The 16,505-nt window shown below is 42.6% G+C and overlaps 1 protein-coding gene across 17 annotated transcripts in view; it reads right to left on the minus strand.

The window, feature by feature from the left end:
• Positions 1–16,505, minus strand: part of DTNA (dystrobrevin alpha) — a 373,309-nt gene that overhangs the window by 3,460 nt on the left and 353,344 nt on the right. For 12 of the 17 annotated variants that reach the window (XM_075584537.1, XM_075584521.1, XM_075584542.1 and 9 more), the window contains 2 exons: positions 14,169–14,337; positions 13,273–13,399 (listed from right to left, as the gene is read on the minus strand). In XM_075584537.1, the coding sequence (XP_075440652.1) occupies positions 13,273–13,399; positions 14,169–14,337 (296 nt within the window). Of the gene's footprint in view, positions 1–11,809; positions 11,858–13,272; positions 13,400–14,168; positions 14,338–16,505 lie in introns of all 17 variants that reach the window. The other 5 variants (XM_075584549.1, XM_075584545.1, XM_075584532.1 and 2 more) reach the window with 1 other exon arrangement.

Consider the following 16,505-nt stretch of genomic DNA (forward strand, 5'->3'; position numbering starts at 1 on the left):
AAAATTACCCACAACATTTTGTAGGTAATTTTAGGTCAGGCGCAGCAAAAGCTGCCGCGTGTGATGGGTTTTCAGGAGAAAGCAGTTGGACGGCATGCAGGAATATATTTAGGGACCCAAATTCCCATTGTGCATGAAATGGAAAGGCTAGTACTGTATGACTCTATATCTTATAGTGTCAATGTATAAAGGTATTTTTCACATAGTGTACTCTTTGTACATCAGCTTACAATTTGAAAAGAAGTTCTTGGTAGCAGTTTGGGTGAAATTACCCAACCGACATATTAGAACGGGATCTATCAAATGTTACCTGTGAACATACCAATTTTCAATTTTGTCTCCTTAAGGACAAACCTGAGATTGGTCCGGTGACGCAGCTGGTCCCAGTGGGGTTGGAGGGGTGAGTTGGATGCCAGATAGGCTTCCTTGAAAAGGTGATTTTTAAGGGAGTTTTTAGATATCTGAAAGCTGGGGAGAGTGAGAATGAGAGAGAGGAGAAGGCTTGTAGGCGGGAGTGAGACAGAAGGTAACAAGGAACCTGTACAGGTGGAAAGTCAGATGTCGTGGACAGAACATATGGGGCATTTAGGGATATATTTGGGGATGAGGGCTGAGATGTAAGTGGGGCAGCATCGTTGGGAGCTTTGTAAGGCTGCGTCCCGCTGGTGCTGAGCATGCTTGGCACGTGCAAAATTAGGCAGGACACCCTGCGCTCATGCTTGGAGAGTTGGTGACGTCACCGCTCTCAAGCATGAGTGCGGTCTGCGCCTGCAGGGATGCAGCCTAAATCAGAGCTGAGGTTTTAAATTTGATTTAGGATATGAGGATATGAGAAGCCAGTGTAGCAATTTGCGTATTGAAGCAGTAGAAGTGGAGCGGTGAGTGAGGTAAATGAGTCTGGCAGCAGCATTTTTGAGGAATTGGCATTGGGACAGGCGGAGGTGGACAAGGGGAATGCCAACTAGGAGAAGGTTTCAGTAATTAAGGCAGAAATGGTGAAAATAAATGTGAACTAGCGCTAAAGTGTAAAACACAGTGTGATATTAAAAAAAAAACTCCTAATAAAGGATGGCTGCCCGGTGATACTGCCAGTACTAACAGAATAACATAAAATAGAGCAAAACCTGGCGCCAAATTGTCAGTGGAATGTCCTGTACTCCTCAAGGGATCCGCACACTTGCTCGACAGACCATGCAAAGAAATAAACACAAACAAACAAAAATCATAGCGCAACACTGTAGGGTGAGCAGTAATGCACTAATATATACAGACAATTAAGAATCCTAGCGACAATTAAAACAACTATTTATTAAAAAGAAGAACTATGCCAAGACAAAGGACCGCAGGTCATCTGGGACACAAAAATTGGAGCCCTACTTACAGACAGCAAGAGCCGCAGTGGAGCAGAGACATCACCCGGCAGGGAGACCATCTCTATCTAGGACTTGTTCCTACCATGCGAGTTTAAGCCTTGCTGTCTGTAAGTAGGGCTCCAATTTTTGTGTCCCAGATGACCTGCGGTCCTTTGTCTTGGCATAGTTCTTCTTTTTAATAAATAGTTGTTTTAATTGTCGCTAGGATTCTTAATTGTCTGTATATATTAGTGCATTACTGCTCACCCTACAGTGTTGCGCTATGATTTTTGTTTGTTTGTGTTTATTTCTTTGCATGGTCTGTCGAGCAAGTGTGCGGATCCCTTGAGGAGTACAGGACATTCCACTGACAATTTGGCGCCAGTAATTAAGGCAGGACAAGATGAGTGAGTGAATTAGGAATTTAGTTGCATCATGAGTGAGGAAAGGGCGTATCTTGGCGATATTTGGGAGCTGGAAATAGCAGGATTTTGTGAGAGACTGAATGTGAGGAATGAGGATAGATCAGAGTTAAATAAGACCCCTAGACAGTGGGCTTGAGATGTTGATGAGATTGGGGTGTTATTGACAGTGTGGGAGAGTTTGGGTGTAAAGGTGGTAATGGAAGGTGGAAAGAGTATTAGTTCTGTTTTGGACATGTTGAGCTTCAGGTAAAGGTGAGACATCCAGGAGGAGCTTGCAGAGAGACAGTTGGTGACACAGTACAGGAAAGAGAGGGAGGGGTCAAGTGAGGAGAGGTACATTTGGGTGTCATCAGCATAGAGATGATACTGAAAGCCAAAAGATTCTATTAGTTCACAAAAAGAAGAGATGTAGAGTAAGAAGAGCAGAGGTTCAAGAACAGAGATTTGTGAAACCCCAATAGAGAGAGTGAGTGAAGATGAGGAGATACCAGAGAAAGAAACACTAAAGGAGCAGTTTGACAGGTAGGACGTGAACAAGGAGAAGGCTACGTCACGGAGGCCAATGGAGTGGAGAGTGTTCAGGAGAAGGGGGCAATCAACAGTGTTGAAGGAAGCAGATAGATCCAGGAGAATTACTAAGGAGAATTGACCCTTAGACTTAGTTGTGAGTATGTCGTTGGCCACTTTTGTTAGTGCTGTCTCAGTTGATTGTAGAGGATGGAAACCAGATTGCAAAGAGTCACGCAGGGAGTTGGAGGACAAAAAGTGAGTCAGGTGGTTGTATACAAGTTGCTCAAGTAGCTTTGAAGCAAATGGGAGAAGAGCGATAGGGGTGATAGTTAGAGAGGGAGGCTGAGTCAAGTGAGGATTTCTTTAGAATGGTTGTGATACTGTAAGTACATGTTTAAAAGAAGATGTGCCAGTGGTAAGAGACAGGTTAAAAAGGGGAGTTAGAGTGGGGCTTTGTGTGCCAGTGAGGGTGTGGAGGAGATGTGAGGGAATAGGATAAGGGGACAAGTTGTATGGCGAGATGAGTGGAGCATGGACACCTCATCCTCAGTCACAGGGGAAAATGAGCTGAGGGCGGATTTAAGTGTGCGTGGGGAGGTAGGTGTTTTGTATGTAGCTTGATATGAATAGATGTGATGACTGACTTAATCTTGGCTGTGAGGTAGGCAGTGATGACTCAAACCGTGACGGGGTGCAGGTGTAGTTGGGCAGAGAAGGGAGATAAAGGCGGCAAATAGACGTTGAGGATTAGAGGACAGAGTTTGAATGAGTGAAGAAAATTAGGTTTGCTTGACAAGGCAATGGTCAGTGTTATAGGATGAGAGTATGAATTTATAGTGAAGGAAGTCTGCTTTAGAGCAAAATTTCGTCAAGTAACGTTTTGCAGTGCATGAGCACTATTGTAAGTAGGGGGTAAAGTGTGTGTACCCCGTTGTGGCTTAGATTTTCTGGGCAACGTTTTGTGGCAGGAGCCGTCTTGTCTAAGGCCGCGCTTATAATGGCGGCGACAGCGGCGCGACGGCAATGCTGACGTCACGCTGCGGTCGCTGGAAAAATCTAATTGAAATGACTTACAGCGATCGCGACCAAGCCGTCGCGCCGCGCTTACCATAAGTGCACGTGACGGCGTCAATGCATTTGTTTTGGCGCGACATCGCGTCGCTAGCACTATAAGCGCGGCCTAAGGCTGATGAGTCTACTGTCATATATAAAGGTTGCTGGGTCAAAGCAGGAACGGGTAGAAATGAGAGAGAGGAGAGGTTACCTATTTACATAGTAGATGAGGTTGAAAAAAAAACCATACAGTATGTCCATCAAGTTAGGTTGTAAAAATGTTGAAAATTATAGGGGGTCTAGAGCATGTAGGGTGAGGCGAAAGGTTAGAAAGTGATGATCAGAGAGAGGGAAGGGCATGTTAGAGGAGTTAGAGAGGGCAGAAGCAGGAGAAAACCAGGTCAAGTAAGTGTCGATTGCAGTGAGTAGGAGAGGTGGTCTACTGGGAGAGACCATAGGAGGAGTTTACAGAGATAAGATGGGCAGCTGAAGTGGCATTGGCATTGTCAATAGATATGTTAAAGAAAGTCTGCCAGGATGACAGTAGGTGTTTCAGAAGAGAGTTAGTTAGGAAGTCAGGCGTCAAAGTTGTCTAGAAATTGAGATGAATGTCCAGGGTAATGATAGATGACAGCGACACAGAGGGAAAGGGGTGAAAAGAGATGGACAGCATGGACTTTGAGAGATGAGGAGAGGGAGGGAAAGGGGGGTATGACATGAATTGTGCAGCGTGAGTAAAGTAGTAGGCAAACCTCTCTACCCTGTCTATTCCCTTGGTCTCGGGGTGTGGCTGAGGGAGTACCACCGAAGGAGAAGGCAACAGGAGAAGTGGTGTCTAAGGGGGAGAGCCAGGTTTCTGTAATGGCTAGATGGTTGAAAGAGTTGGAAATGAATAAGTCATGTACAGTATTGCAGTAAGTTTGTTGCAGACTGATCGTGAATTCCATAGCATACAGGGAAAGGGAGAAGTGAAATGGGGATGGAGTGTCAGTGTGTGGTAAGAGAGTGTAGGGTGTGGAACGTGAACGGATTGGTATGTGAATGTCATGTCCCGACTACGCACCTGTCCCGGTCATCATCGGGTTTCCCCGGCTGCCCATACAGGCAAAAGTGCACGTGAGAGATCACAGGCAAATAGGGAAAAGCAGAGTAATGGTAGTCCAAACTGAGAGGTGGCTGAAGTCATTAGTTAACATGAAGCTGTAGTGTTTCCAGTAGACATGTGCAGTGCACAAACCGCACATGGGGTATGCCCTGTGGCTGCTCCCAAAAGCATGCTGCATTAGGCAGTGCCAGAGAGTGTTAAAAGAGGTTGCAAAGGGAGTTGGAGAATAGAAGAGGAAGGCGTGATGTGTGTGTCCGAACAAGGCTTGAACACTATCAATACCACGGAATGTGGAAAGAATAGTCACTCTAGCTGCAACCGCACTGTAAGTGGGAGAAGCCACTTTTATTATTAGTGTCAGTTTCTTGTTATCTTTCCTCTCAGATATCAAATAATATTTGCTCTCCAGGGCACATTGTGCCTGCAAAATTGTGCAGTATCCGTCTTCTGCGCTGCAGGGGCATGTGTAAAACAATATATATACTAGCAAATTTAAAATGAACTTTTTTGCCAATTAACTTTACAGCAAAATGAATTTTATTATTTTCAAATTCCTCGTTTACGTCACTGTAGACTAAAACCCCCAAGAGAGCCCTCATGATAAATATGTACTATTACCTATATAAAATGAGTGGATTTAAGGTACTGTACTTTCAAAACTGGAACAACAAAATACAGGCATATCCCGGTTTAAGGACACTCACTTTAAGTACACTTGCGAGTAAGTACATCTCGCTCAATAGGCAAACGGCAGCTCACGCATGCGCCAGTCAGCACGTCCTGAACAGCAATACCGGCTCCCTACCTGTACCGAAGGTGTGCGCAAGCGGGGAGACTATAGAGCCTGTTACAAATGTGTTATTTACATCAGTTATGCACGTATATGACGATTGCAGTACAGTACATGTATCGATAAGTGGGAAAAAGGTAGTGCTTCACTTTAAGTACATTTTCGCTTTACATACATGCTCCAGTCCCATTGCGTACGTTAATGTGGGGTATGCCTGTACCAAACATCTGGAGCCTGTTGTGAATACAGGCATACCCCGCATTAATGTACACAATGGGATCGGAGCATGTATGTAAAGCGAAAATGTACTTAAAGTGAAGCACTCCCTTTTCCCCACGTATCGATGCATGTACTGTACTGCAATCATCATATACGTGCATAACTGATGTAAATAACGCATTTGTAACAGGCTCTATAGTCTCCCCACTTACGCACAGCTTCGGTTAAAGGTAGGGAGCCGGTATTGCTGTTCAGGACGTGCTGACAGGCGCATGCGCGAGCTGCCGTTTGCCTATTGGGCGACATGTACTTACTCGCGAGTGTACTTAAAGTGAGTGTACTTAAAGCGGGGTATGCCTGTATATTACTCTTTAGGCACCACGCAGTACAGGACGTGTGAGCAATGTGTTGTAGACTCTGAACATTACCAGCTTGTACATACTGAAGCTTGGCTGCCCTCTACTGACCAAATGAAGATGTTGAAAAATATGCCTTGTCACATCAAATCACTGATTCCTAAGCATGTAGTGCTACTGTACATAGGGTTGCCACATTTAAGTTTTTATAATACGGGACACCGAAATCAAGTATGAAAGTGTGACATCATAATGGAACAATCTACCGGAGAGTCTCACAGCGCCACCAGTCTAAGTTCTTTCAAAACTAAAGCTGTCTCTGTTAATCTGGCCTGTAACTGTTACATAGCCTATAAAATATATTATCTTTATCTGTGCATGCTATGTCTTGTAAATGTAGCCCCTTGCTAAAACCAAGGCTGGTTTTATGCATGTTGGCTATATTCTATGCTGGCAGTGTGGGGGTTAAACCCTTTGCACTCAGTCTTGCATGAGCAGCTAGGATACAATGTTGCAGCTTCCTGGCACATGAGGCATGACTCAGAGCAAGGAAGATTCTAGTAGCTCAGGTGACCAGTAAGGTGATGCTGTGCAACACTTTGTTTTGCCCAGAGACTTGGGAAGGAAAGGTTCAAACACCACGGGTATATAAATTGGGGGAACCGCCCTTTAGGATTAGGTGTTCTGGTGTCCTGAGTGAAGAGAGGCCTGAGAAGGTGAGCTGGGTTAAAGCTGCAGTTCAGGCTTAAAAAAAAAAAAAATTATAGTTTTTTTTTTACTTCAATAGTTTCATGTGGGCAATCTTTACTTACCTAAAGAACTGCATAGCTGCCGGTCAATTCGTTCTCCGTCTATTGATCGGCAAAGTTTGGCGACATCTTTAAATATGGGGAATGTATTTCCTCTGTTTCGGTCACTCAGTGGAAGCTCATGAATATTCATGAGCACTCCTGCACTGACGTGCAAGAGGGAGGCCAGGGCTGACAAAGGGGTGTGCCAGGGCTTGTGACAGGACATGAAGGGGCAGTGCCTTAGTAAATGGTTGTTAAAATAAAATACAAGAAAATTGGTCTTTCAAAGTTGTTTTTTTAAAAACAGAAAATGCTAAAAGTATTTTTTCTTACTACAGAACTGATTTATTAAAAAAAAACACACATGCAGGATATTGACTGAACTGCAGCTTTAAGTGGGGCCCAATTGAAGGCAAGGCTGAGGATAGACCCCAGAGAAGGCAAGCAGTGCAGTAAGCCATATCATCAGGCAGGAGAATAAAGGGGCAGCCGTTCTCCTTGTACAGAGCATAGAGGAGGGAGATTCCTAACTGTGGTGTCCTGGAGCTAGGAGACCCTACCCTAATGTGGGAGGGGGTGAAGCCAGCCTGAAGGGGTAGTGTGAGGTGCTAGTTCTGATGACCTACAGGGAGCTAAAACCTGTCCTGATTGTTGCTATTTGTTCATGCTGATCCTGCTGACAATAAACCTCAACCAGTTTGCAAATTTCCTGGCAGTCTGTGATAAGTTACTGATCTACAAGTTCCTGCAAGGGGTCACCCCTGACTCTGACAGAGTCCTTGCAGGTGGAGGCGCTGCACCCTATCCTTTGAAAGAGAATGTCTACCCATCAAGCTCTCTGACCTGCGGAGGCCCAGGCTCCTGGATACCTGCAGGTGAGCACCACGAACACCATATCCCCCTCCTATTTCCCTTAGGGGGGTGGGAGGGGAAGGGTGTTACATATATAATGTATACGTTACAACACAACTTCCAAAGCGCAAACTCCACTAAAAATAAATTCAGTGTTTTCACTCCCATTTTTGGTAACCCAGAATTCCCTCCGGGTTGTGTCCCAGGGAACCTTAAAGCATTTAGTTTGGCTAATATGAAATCAGCAAGAGATCTAACAGACAAAGGGACTATTATTCCGTTACTTGATTTACAGGAGAAATGCCTCCCCTTGAAACTCCCACTTTATGGTTATCTTCAGATCAGACACTTTCTCCTAACAATTTCCCAAACATCCAAATTTGAAGGTCCAACGTCTTTTGAAAAGATGTGTATGGTAGGCACATACCGGAAGGGTCTGATCTCAGAGATTTACGCGGGGCTAGCACGGTCCAGGAGTCCCGTCAACCACAATTATATGATGAAATGGGCTGAAGACCTCAATCTTGATATAGACAGAGATGAATGGGAGGATATTTGGGAAGCAGCAGCCAAAACTTCTATTTGCACTACTACTAAGGAAAATATATATAAAATTCTATATCAATGGTACTTAATCCCGAGTAGGCTGAGCCGGATCTTCCCTGGCCTGTCTGACCTCTGTTGGAGGGGGTGCGGCCAGAGAGGAGATATGGTGCATATATGGTGGACATGCCCAAAGATCCAGACTTTCTGGAATATGATATGCTCATTGGTTGAGGAGACGGTAGGAGTTGAGATACGGATGGACCCGCTGATATGCCTACTCGCGAAACCCATCGAAGATATCTCTGTCCCTCTTAAAAAATTGGCTTCGTTCATCCTGACTGCGGCTCGCTGCTCAATAGCAGCTAATTGGAAAAAGATTAAACCCCCTTCGAAGCAAATGGTCCTTCGCAAGGTAAGCGAGGTCAAGCTTATGGAATACCTATCGGCGCTCCTGAAACAGAATATAGTACAATATGAGAAAGTTTGGGCACAGTGGCCTTATAATTAAAGAGATTAAAAATGAGATATGGTTTCCCCTTTCCTATCCCGTCTCTCCCCTCTTCTTCTGTTTTTCTCTCTTTTCCCCCTCTTTCTCTCTGTCTATCCTTTACAGTACTAATATAAGGGGTTTGATCTAAGATCCTCCTATAACTGTTAATTCTCCCGGACGGGATCTACATAATAGAATCTAAATGCATAGGAGGTTACAAAATACTAGGAGCAGATCGACTCTTCTTGATCAATCAACTTTGAGATGCTTCGGGTTGTTCACTTTTAAATGTATATGTTAATTAAGTTTAATGTCTATAAACAACCATGTGATGTGAATGTACCCCTGTCAGAAAACAATAAAAATGTTTGAAATAAAAATAATTTCATTCCACTCAGGAACTTTCTCAGGGGTACAATAGTCTATTAATAGTTATCCCTGAGGAAGTTCCCGAGTGTAATGAAAAGTGTAGGGTGGTCCTTTGAAGCTGAGAGCGTTTTATCGTGCTGTCCCTGCTGTTTTGTGCAACGTCAGTGTATCACAGAGGCTGTAGCTGAATCCTGAAGCTCCAATTGGCTTCGTCAACGTCATGACATCATTCGCTGGGGAAACCCGGAAGTGTGACTCCGCGAGACTGATAGCAGCTGAGTGCTACCAGCTACCATCGGTCGTTTATTTGCAAAGCGGGACGACGATTCTACAGACCCAGAGTGGTCCAAACGCCTATTTTTATCGTGGAGCACAAGTTTGTGTGGGCTCACTGTTCATTTGTGTATGTCCACCTTCTATTTCATTCGATGACTTGGGGAGTTCCTGATCGAACCCGGCAGAAAACGCCTATACATATGTTTGAAAACATTTGAATCTCAGTTCCACCACGTGAGTGGTCACTTATTGATTCACCTTACTCACTGTGTGTATTTGTTTGCACTGAACTTATTTTTAGTGGAGAGTTTGCGCTTTGGAAGTTGTGTTGTAACTTCTAATTAGGGGTGTTGAGAAACACCCTTTTACCAGCTGCATCTCTCCTTAGGGTAATTATACAGCTATATCCCCATAGAGTTCACATTTCACTCTTATTCACAAAGTGATTAGGTTTGCGCTTTTTTCTTTTGTCCTATATAATGTATAACCCTGTTTACTTAATGTAACTATAAATTTGTAACTATGTATTATTTGTCATCTTAACTCTATGCCCAGGACTCGCTTGAAAACGAGAAGTAATTCTAAATGTATTACTGTACTTCCTGGTAGTTTTTTTTATAAATAAATAATGAGTGATGAACGATTTGCAAATGGTTGGAGCTGAATGGTATCTCCCGCTTGCGCGCTATATTCTTTGGTTTTGATCCTTTCTGATATTGGCAGGGTGGGGGAGATAAGTGCACGGATCTAACGAATAGCGTTGGGAGAAAAACTAACACATATATAGGGATGCTGGTCAGTGTCCTAACTTTATTATTTTAATTGGTAAAAAACAATGAGACCTCTATCGGAAAAGGTAACTATTACACTATTACACTTGATTTCATTACAGTCATTTTAAGTTCAGGCATTTGACGTCAAGTCGCTAAAATATGGGATAAATATGCTTCCTGCCAGACGGGACAACGAGACAAGTCAATGAAATGAGGGGCAATTCCGTATACACGGGATGCCTGGCAACCCAACCGGTACATACTTTTTGTTTCCATTTGCATGTTTATTTCCATTTCCTTTCTCTTACCATCTGCAGGTTTTACTTTTTCTTATTGTCTTTTTGTTGTTTGTTTGAGTTTCCTTTTCTTTGTTTTACCGTTTAATTTTTTACATGCTTCTGCTTTAGTGTCAGGAACATAGGGATTGAATTAGAAAAAATAGATGCAAAGATATACAGTATATGACATTTGCTTTTATGACAACCCTATCTATTCAACACGGTAAGAAGCTATTAAAAAATATTTACCAAAGAATTCTGGCAATGTAGACAGGAAGCTGACCTATCTATCTATTCTATCTATCTAATCTATCTAATCTATCCACAGATATACAGTACTTATCCACCATGTAGACTCAGGAAGATGGTCTTACATTTCCAATTGAGATGAGATGTGGTCACTAGAAAAAGGGATTGATTTTTTGGAAACTGTTATCTAGTGTACTACCAATCTAGAGGTATGGACAAGCAGGGTCTGGGACACACATACAATGGAACAGCTGACACACATCTTACAGGACACGATGTTGTTGGTGTGGCACTGCATTATACTAACTTAAACCAAAATGAATCAGACTATGTTGCAGTACCTGGACAATCATGTAGGATGCATATTTAGGTATGTTAGAGTCCTTTGGGGAGAGGCACCAGTTACTTGCATATATTCTGTAATGTTTATAGGTACTGCTGGGGATAATATAAAAGCCTTTGATCTTTGATCTCAATACTTACAGTATATATTTTCTTCTGATTGTGTATGTATGGAAAATGCAGTATATCTACTTAGTCATGTTGGGATTCATGCAGATCCCAGAATATGTATAATTGAGTTTTTCTGTCAATCATCGAACGATTTATATTTCTTTAATAAAAAGATAATAAAAAATAAAAAAAAACATATTTCATGATTTAATAACTACTCTTTTGGGCCTGATTACCTAGAAACCGGTTAATCATTGGGACACATTTCATTCATTCCTGTGGAAAAGTTGAAACATTAGATATGTCCTGCTCTATAAACAGAGAGATCCTGGGGAAATGTAGGTATGTAAAGAAACACAGAAGTGATACTTAGGCTACTTTTATTGCCTCCTAAAAATAGGTAAATAACAGAGTTTTCCAATAACTGATAACTCAGATCACTGCAACTGCTATGGTATTCACTCCTCACCGTAAGTAAGATCCACTATACTGTTCAAGTGTGTTATGAATAGTATACTCCGTGTGATTAGTTCTAGTGCTGTGTTAGGCTTTCGAACTCAATTTGACAATACAGTATATGTATAGTAACTTGTTTTCTATTTTGAAACAAATAATAAAATACCAATGGCAGAAAATGTGGCTCTTTAAAGCATCTTGTATATACACCATGTAGATCAGGTTTTTTCCCACCCCACATTTGTCCAACAAATTGTAAACGTGTAATGTCTAAGGCTGCTACAGTATGAGCAATGTGATTGAAAAGATACCGCAGTGTTTTGCCATAATTTGTGACTTGGAAGATGTTTGAGCCCTTTCTGGCTGGCATAGCCTGCATGGAATGAAGGGAAGCAGGGCGCATGCGTGACCTGTCAGCATATCAGGGCTTGGCGCACTCGTAAATACTTGCATAGAGGATACTTACTCAAGAGGGGAGGGGAAGAGGATACTGCATTCAGCCCTGCAAACTGACCTATAATGACACAGAAGACAAGGGTTGACTCCGTATAAAGAGATGTTGAAATGATGGCCATAGACTCGCCTTTGTTACAAAAACGTATTACCTTCAAGACGGCAGACTGGAATTCTACTAGTACAGGCGGTCCTCGGTTATCCGTCAGAATGGGTTTCGGAAACTAGCAGCGGATATTAAAAGTGCCGTAAAGCGGAATCCCATTTGATGAGTGGCGGTGAGCGTCAGATAAGGCGTTTTCGGCATTGGAAAATGGCTCATTGAAATGCATTGTAACGCATCGGATATGCTGTTCATCGTACAGTGAAGCGACAGATAGTGAGGACCGCCTGTAGTCTGGTACAACCAGTATTCTGACACAAGCAGTGTTGCTGAAAAAGGCTTATTCCTGCCAGTTGATAGCTCCTGAACATGTTTATTTTCATGCTGTTCTTTGACCTTGTACATCACCATCATCTACAACCTTTGCTCACATAGCTATAGTTGTACGGAGTTAGGGGTCGATATTTTAACATACAGAAAGCGCAAACAAAAACGTCTTTGATTTGGTAGATTTGTTGATGCCAATACAAGATATATAAAAAAAAGTGACGCGTGTTTAACTACTCGCTGACTCTGACCCTCCCTAAATCGCAAGCTACCATACATGAAGCAAAACTCAAAGCAAAGACCTTGATACATTAATGCCAAGACAGAAGATGAAAATTACACCGTCTTCATCAATTTGGCTCCATATGTGCTTTGATAGCTTCCCCCCTTACTCTGTGTGTGTGTGTGTGTGTGTGTGTGTGTGTGTGTGTAAAAACACGTCCCCTCAAAGGCCTCTAAGAATTACTAAAATAGTTGCAGTGTTGATATACACCTCCTAATTTAGCTTTTTAGTTTTGGTGCTTAAATCTTTTACCTTCGGAGGGCAGCCAGATCTCAAATACAGTACATGCAAAAAACATCTGACATTGAGAAACATGTCAGGGCCTTGGCCCGTTACACAAATAAAGCCTGATTATTATGTGTTAACTTTCTAAAGAGGGTTATGAAAATATATAAACAGTAGTGAGTTTTTAAAGCAGCAATCCCACCTATTTTACCTACAGATTGTTTTTGTTAGTTTACATCACTTTGCCAGGGCTGAACTGTGCTATTTTTGGCTTTGAGGACCCTCCGGGTTCCCGAGATACTTACAGGTTTAGTTGCTGGTGTTCCTTCATGGACTTCAAAGATGGTGCCTGCGTTCATTTAATAGGAAGCTGCAATACCATTGCTCTGACGTTGCGGCTTCCTATTGGCCCACACGACTCATGGTATTCTAAACCTCGGGAACCGGGGCTCCGAATAGCACGGTTCAGCTCCAGAGGCCCCCACTGCGTAGGTGTAACTGGCGATTTTGTTTTTCTGTGGTGAGCTGCATGTTTTACCTGATAGGCTTCATCCTGTAGCTTTTGTTTTAGATACTCTTCCATCTTCAGCTCATGTTCTAACTGATGCACAGAGTCATTTTCGTAGGTTTCATCATCTTGTCTACCATACGAGTCTCCTGTGCCCCTAAAAACAGGTTCAGGTGTTTAAGAAAATGCTGACGCAGAAAAGTTGCCAACAATAATAGTAACAAGACATGCAATGCATGACATAATATTTATATTACTATCACGTGGAAATGTATAAACATCATACAATTTGGAAAACATACGTTTTTTTTTATTATTTGAAAGTTTATGTTCATTATTATAACATTATTATAACAGTCGCCTACAGGGATTTTGCTATAGTAGTTGGTAACTATTGTCAAAATAAAACTAGTGGCCTCCAATATATTACTATAGAACACTTTTTTAAGGATACAAAATCATCTTGGCAGGCTTACAATACATGTTAAAAATGGTTCAAGTTTTATTTCCTTTGTAAACATTGGTTCTAGGGCTGTAGGGGAATACTCTGTAACATTGTATAATGCAGCATGTTCCTAGGAGGTGGTCAGTATATTCTCTTTCCATCCCACCTTCTAGAACAGTGGTGCACAACTCCAGTCCTCAAGACCCCCCAACAGGAACAGTTTTAAGGATATCTCTGCTTCAGCACAGGTGGCTCAATCAGTGGCTCAGTCGAAGGCTGATTGAGCCGCCTGTGCTGAAGCAGGGATATCCTTAAAACCTGACCTGTTGGCAAGATTTGAGGTGTGGAGTTGAGCCCCACTGTTCTAGAACACCGACTTCAGCTTTTTAAGTTGAAAAATTGCTCTTAACGTTTAGAGATTTTGTACTTTGATGAACCCATTAATTACAAAAAAGAAAAGGACAAAAAAGAAGTTGCGTACATGTCAGTACGAATGTTTCCGGTAGCTGCCGAATTGTGATTGTACCCTGGTTTTCGGGCATGGATCTGGGCGAGGAAGGCCTTCTCAGAAGTTGGTGATGGAACTAGATCGTCAAAATGAACCCGTCCAAATTCCGCATCCACACTACTCTCAGTTTCGTTTCCGACTTCTACGAAAGAAAAGCAGGCAATGATGTAGTTGCCACCTGGGAAGTCAAGACATTTAAGCATAGAGGCTTTATGGATATGGGTCACTGACAGGAGGGGGAGAGGGTAGGGGCAGCCAGAACTGGTGTCTCAGGCACAGTGGACCCTTTCCGAGCTGAGTTCTACTGGGCGCTCTGTGTCCCCAGATGGTCTGACCCATTCACAAGTAAGGTAGTTCTTAGTGAGATGTATCCTCCTCCCATCAGCACTTTGGCAGCCACATTGTAATTTTTCAGATGAACACACTGTGCTCTGAAATCTCCAAATTATACCTCTTATGTAAAACTTTGCCATTTAGGATTGGTTGTTGTGGCGGTGTACCCATCTTTACGAATGTGTTTGTACAGTACAGAGTGCATCAACTCAGTAGACCTTTTGCACTGGTGACCTTATATGCATTTAGTGTGCACTAGTTCTTTCTGCTTCAATTATCAAACAGATCTAAACATAGTAATTTGTCAAGAACTAGACATTAAAAAGCAACTATGTGCTTTTCAATGGAAAATAACATCCAAATTAGATGCATTTGACTCAGAAAATGCAGTGCTTAATACCCACATGGAAAGAAGGCGTTATTTAAAAGCCTACATGATAAACTTGCATGTTGCTTTCAAGCAGCAATCGCAAATGCCAGAAAAACAAATTACTTTGTCCAGCTTTGCCGAGAACAAACATCTCCTGCATCCATTAGTGGAATAATAGGCAAAGCCCACATTTTCTCAGAATGTGGGAAGACTAATACACCACAGATTAAATGCTGATGAATGCAGGATGTCCAGGAGCATCGCAAGTAAGCAGGAAGACAATAGGTAAATCTTCCACAGATCCCAGATAGCTGCACACAGGCTAATAGAATATATTGTACAGATAGAGTAGCTTGTATTGCTACAGGGGGTGGATTGAGGGGAGGGGGATCCTGGTAATTGTACCCAAAATTGGGATAGAACAATCACCTAAAATGCCCTATGGGCAAAACAATAAACTTTTATTAAACATCTATGTAGACGCACATTGTCACGACGCAAAAAGTGTAGTGAGTAATAAAAACAACTAAAACACAGGCACGGATGTATAAGGAGGTGGTGGTAGGATTAATATGAGGTATACCACTGCTTAAATAGATACCTCCATAGGTGGCTCCGATAGGGGTAGTGGGCGGTGAGGTAAATATGCCTAATTGAGAACTAGCAATATATGCTGATGAATCACCTAAAGCCCTGGGAGGGTGTAATGGGTATCTATTATACAACTAGTGTAATAGTACCGGAGGAATGAGCCTCAGTTAAGATGGATCAGAAGTGCTGCAGTAAGATACGGGTGCATTACCCACTGCTCTGGTGATTGCAGTGTCACCTCGTGCAGTCTGTACAGCACCTGCTCTCCTGTTACATAGAGTGGCAAGTGCCAGTATGGTGCTCAATTTCAGGCAAAGTAACTGTAGTTAGGAGTAGCCAGTACAGCACCAAACACCCTCCCTTCCCTGTCAAGGAGCGATCTCTCCCGTGACCTCCGACGTCAGCGTGATGACGTCATCCCGACGTACGTTTCGCGCTCGGGGGCGGCGCTTTCTCAAGGTAGGAGGTCCCTATTGAGTCATGGTAACTCTTATTTATATACATATGAAGGGGCGTGACTGGAAACCTCCCCAATCACACTCCACTGGTGATGGACAATCTAAGGAGCATATCATAGTGCTCGAGGGGTAATAGAGGACTATTGATACTTTGAACCCTAGTATCTTGTGATAGGGAAAGGAAAACGGATCAAGTACAGTGGCACACAATAAAAAGTATAACATATGCCTAAATGTGGCTGTCTCTGTCTTCCTTTTTGTGTCACCCTTTGGATGCTGCAAACTTGCCAGATAAGTGGGTTGTCAGTTGGTAAGACATGAAATCCGTATCCACATAGCTCACTAGGCATTTAGTTAGCTCTATGTGCATAGCCCTCAATCGATGGTGAGTATGGCACTAAATACCCCAAGTATGAATATAGATAGGGTAATTAGTTGGAACAGTGTATTTAGCATCTAGGGCTATGCTGTATATAAATGAAGGAACACACAGGTAGGTATAGGTATAATATCTCCATTTATATATATATTTTTTTTTTTTTTTTTTTTTTTTGACGA

The sequence above is a fragment of the Ascaphus truei genome, chromosome 2, assembly GCF_040206685.1.
Source record: "Ascaphus truei isolate aAscTru1 chromosome 2, aAscTru1.hap1, whole genome shotgun sequence".
NCBI lineage: Eukaryota > Metazoa > Chordata > Amphibia > Anura > Ascaphidae > Ascaphus > Ascaphus truei.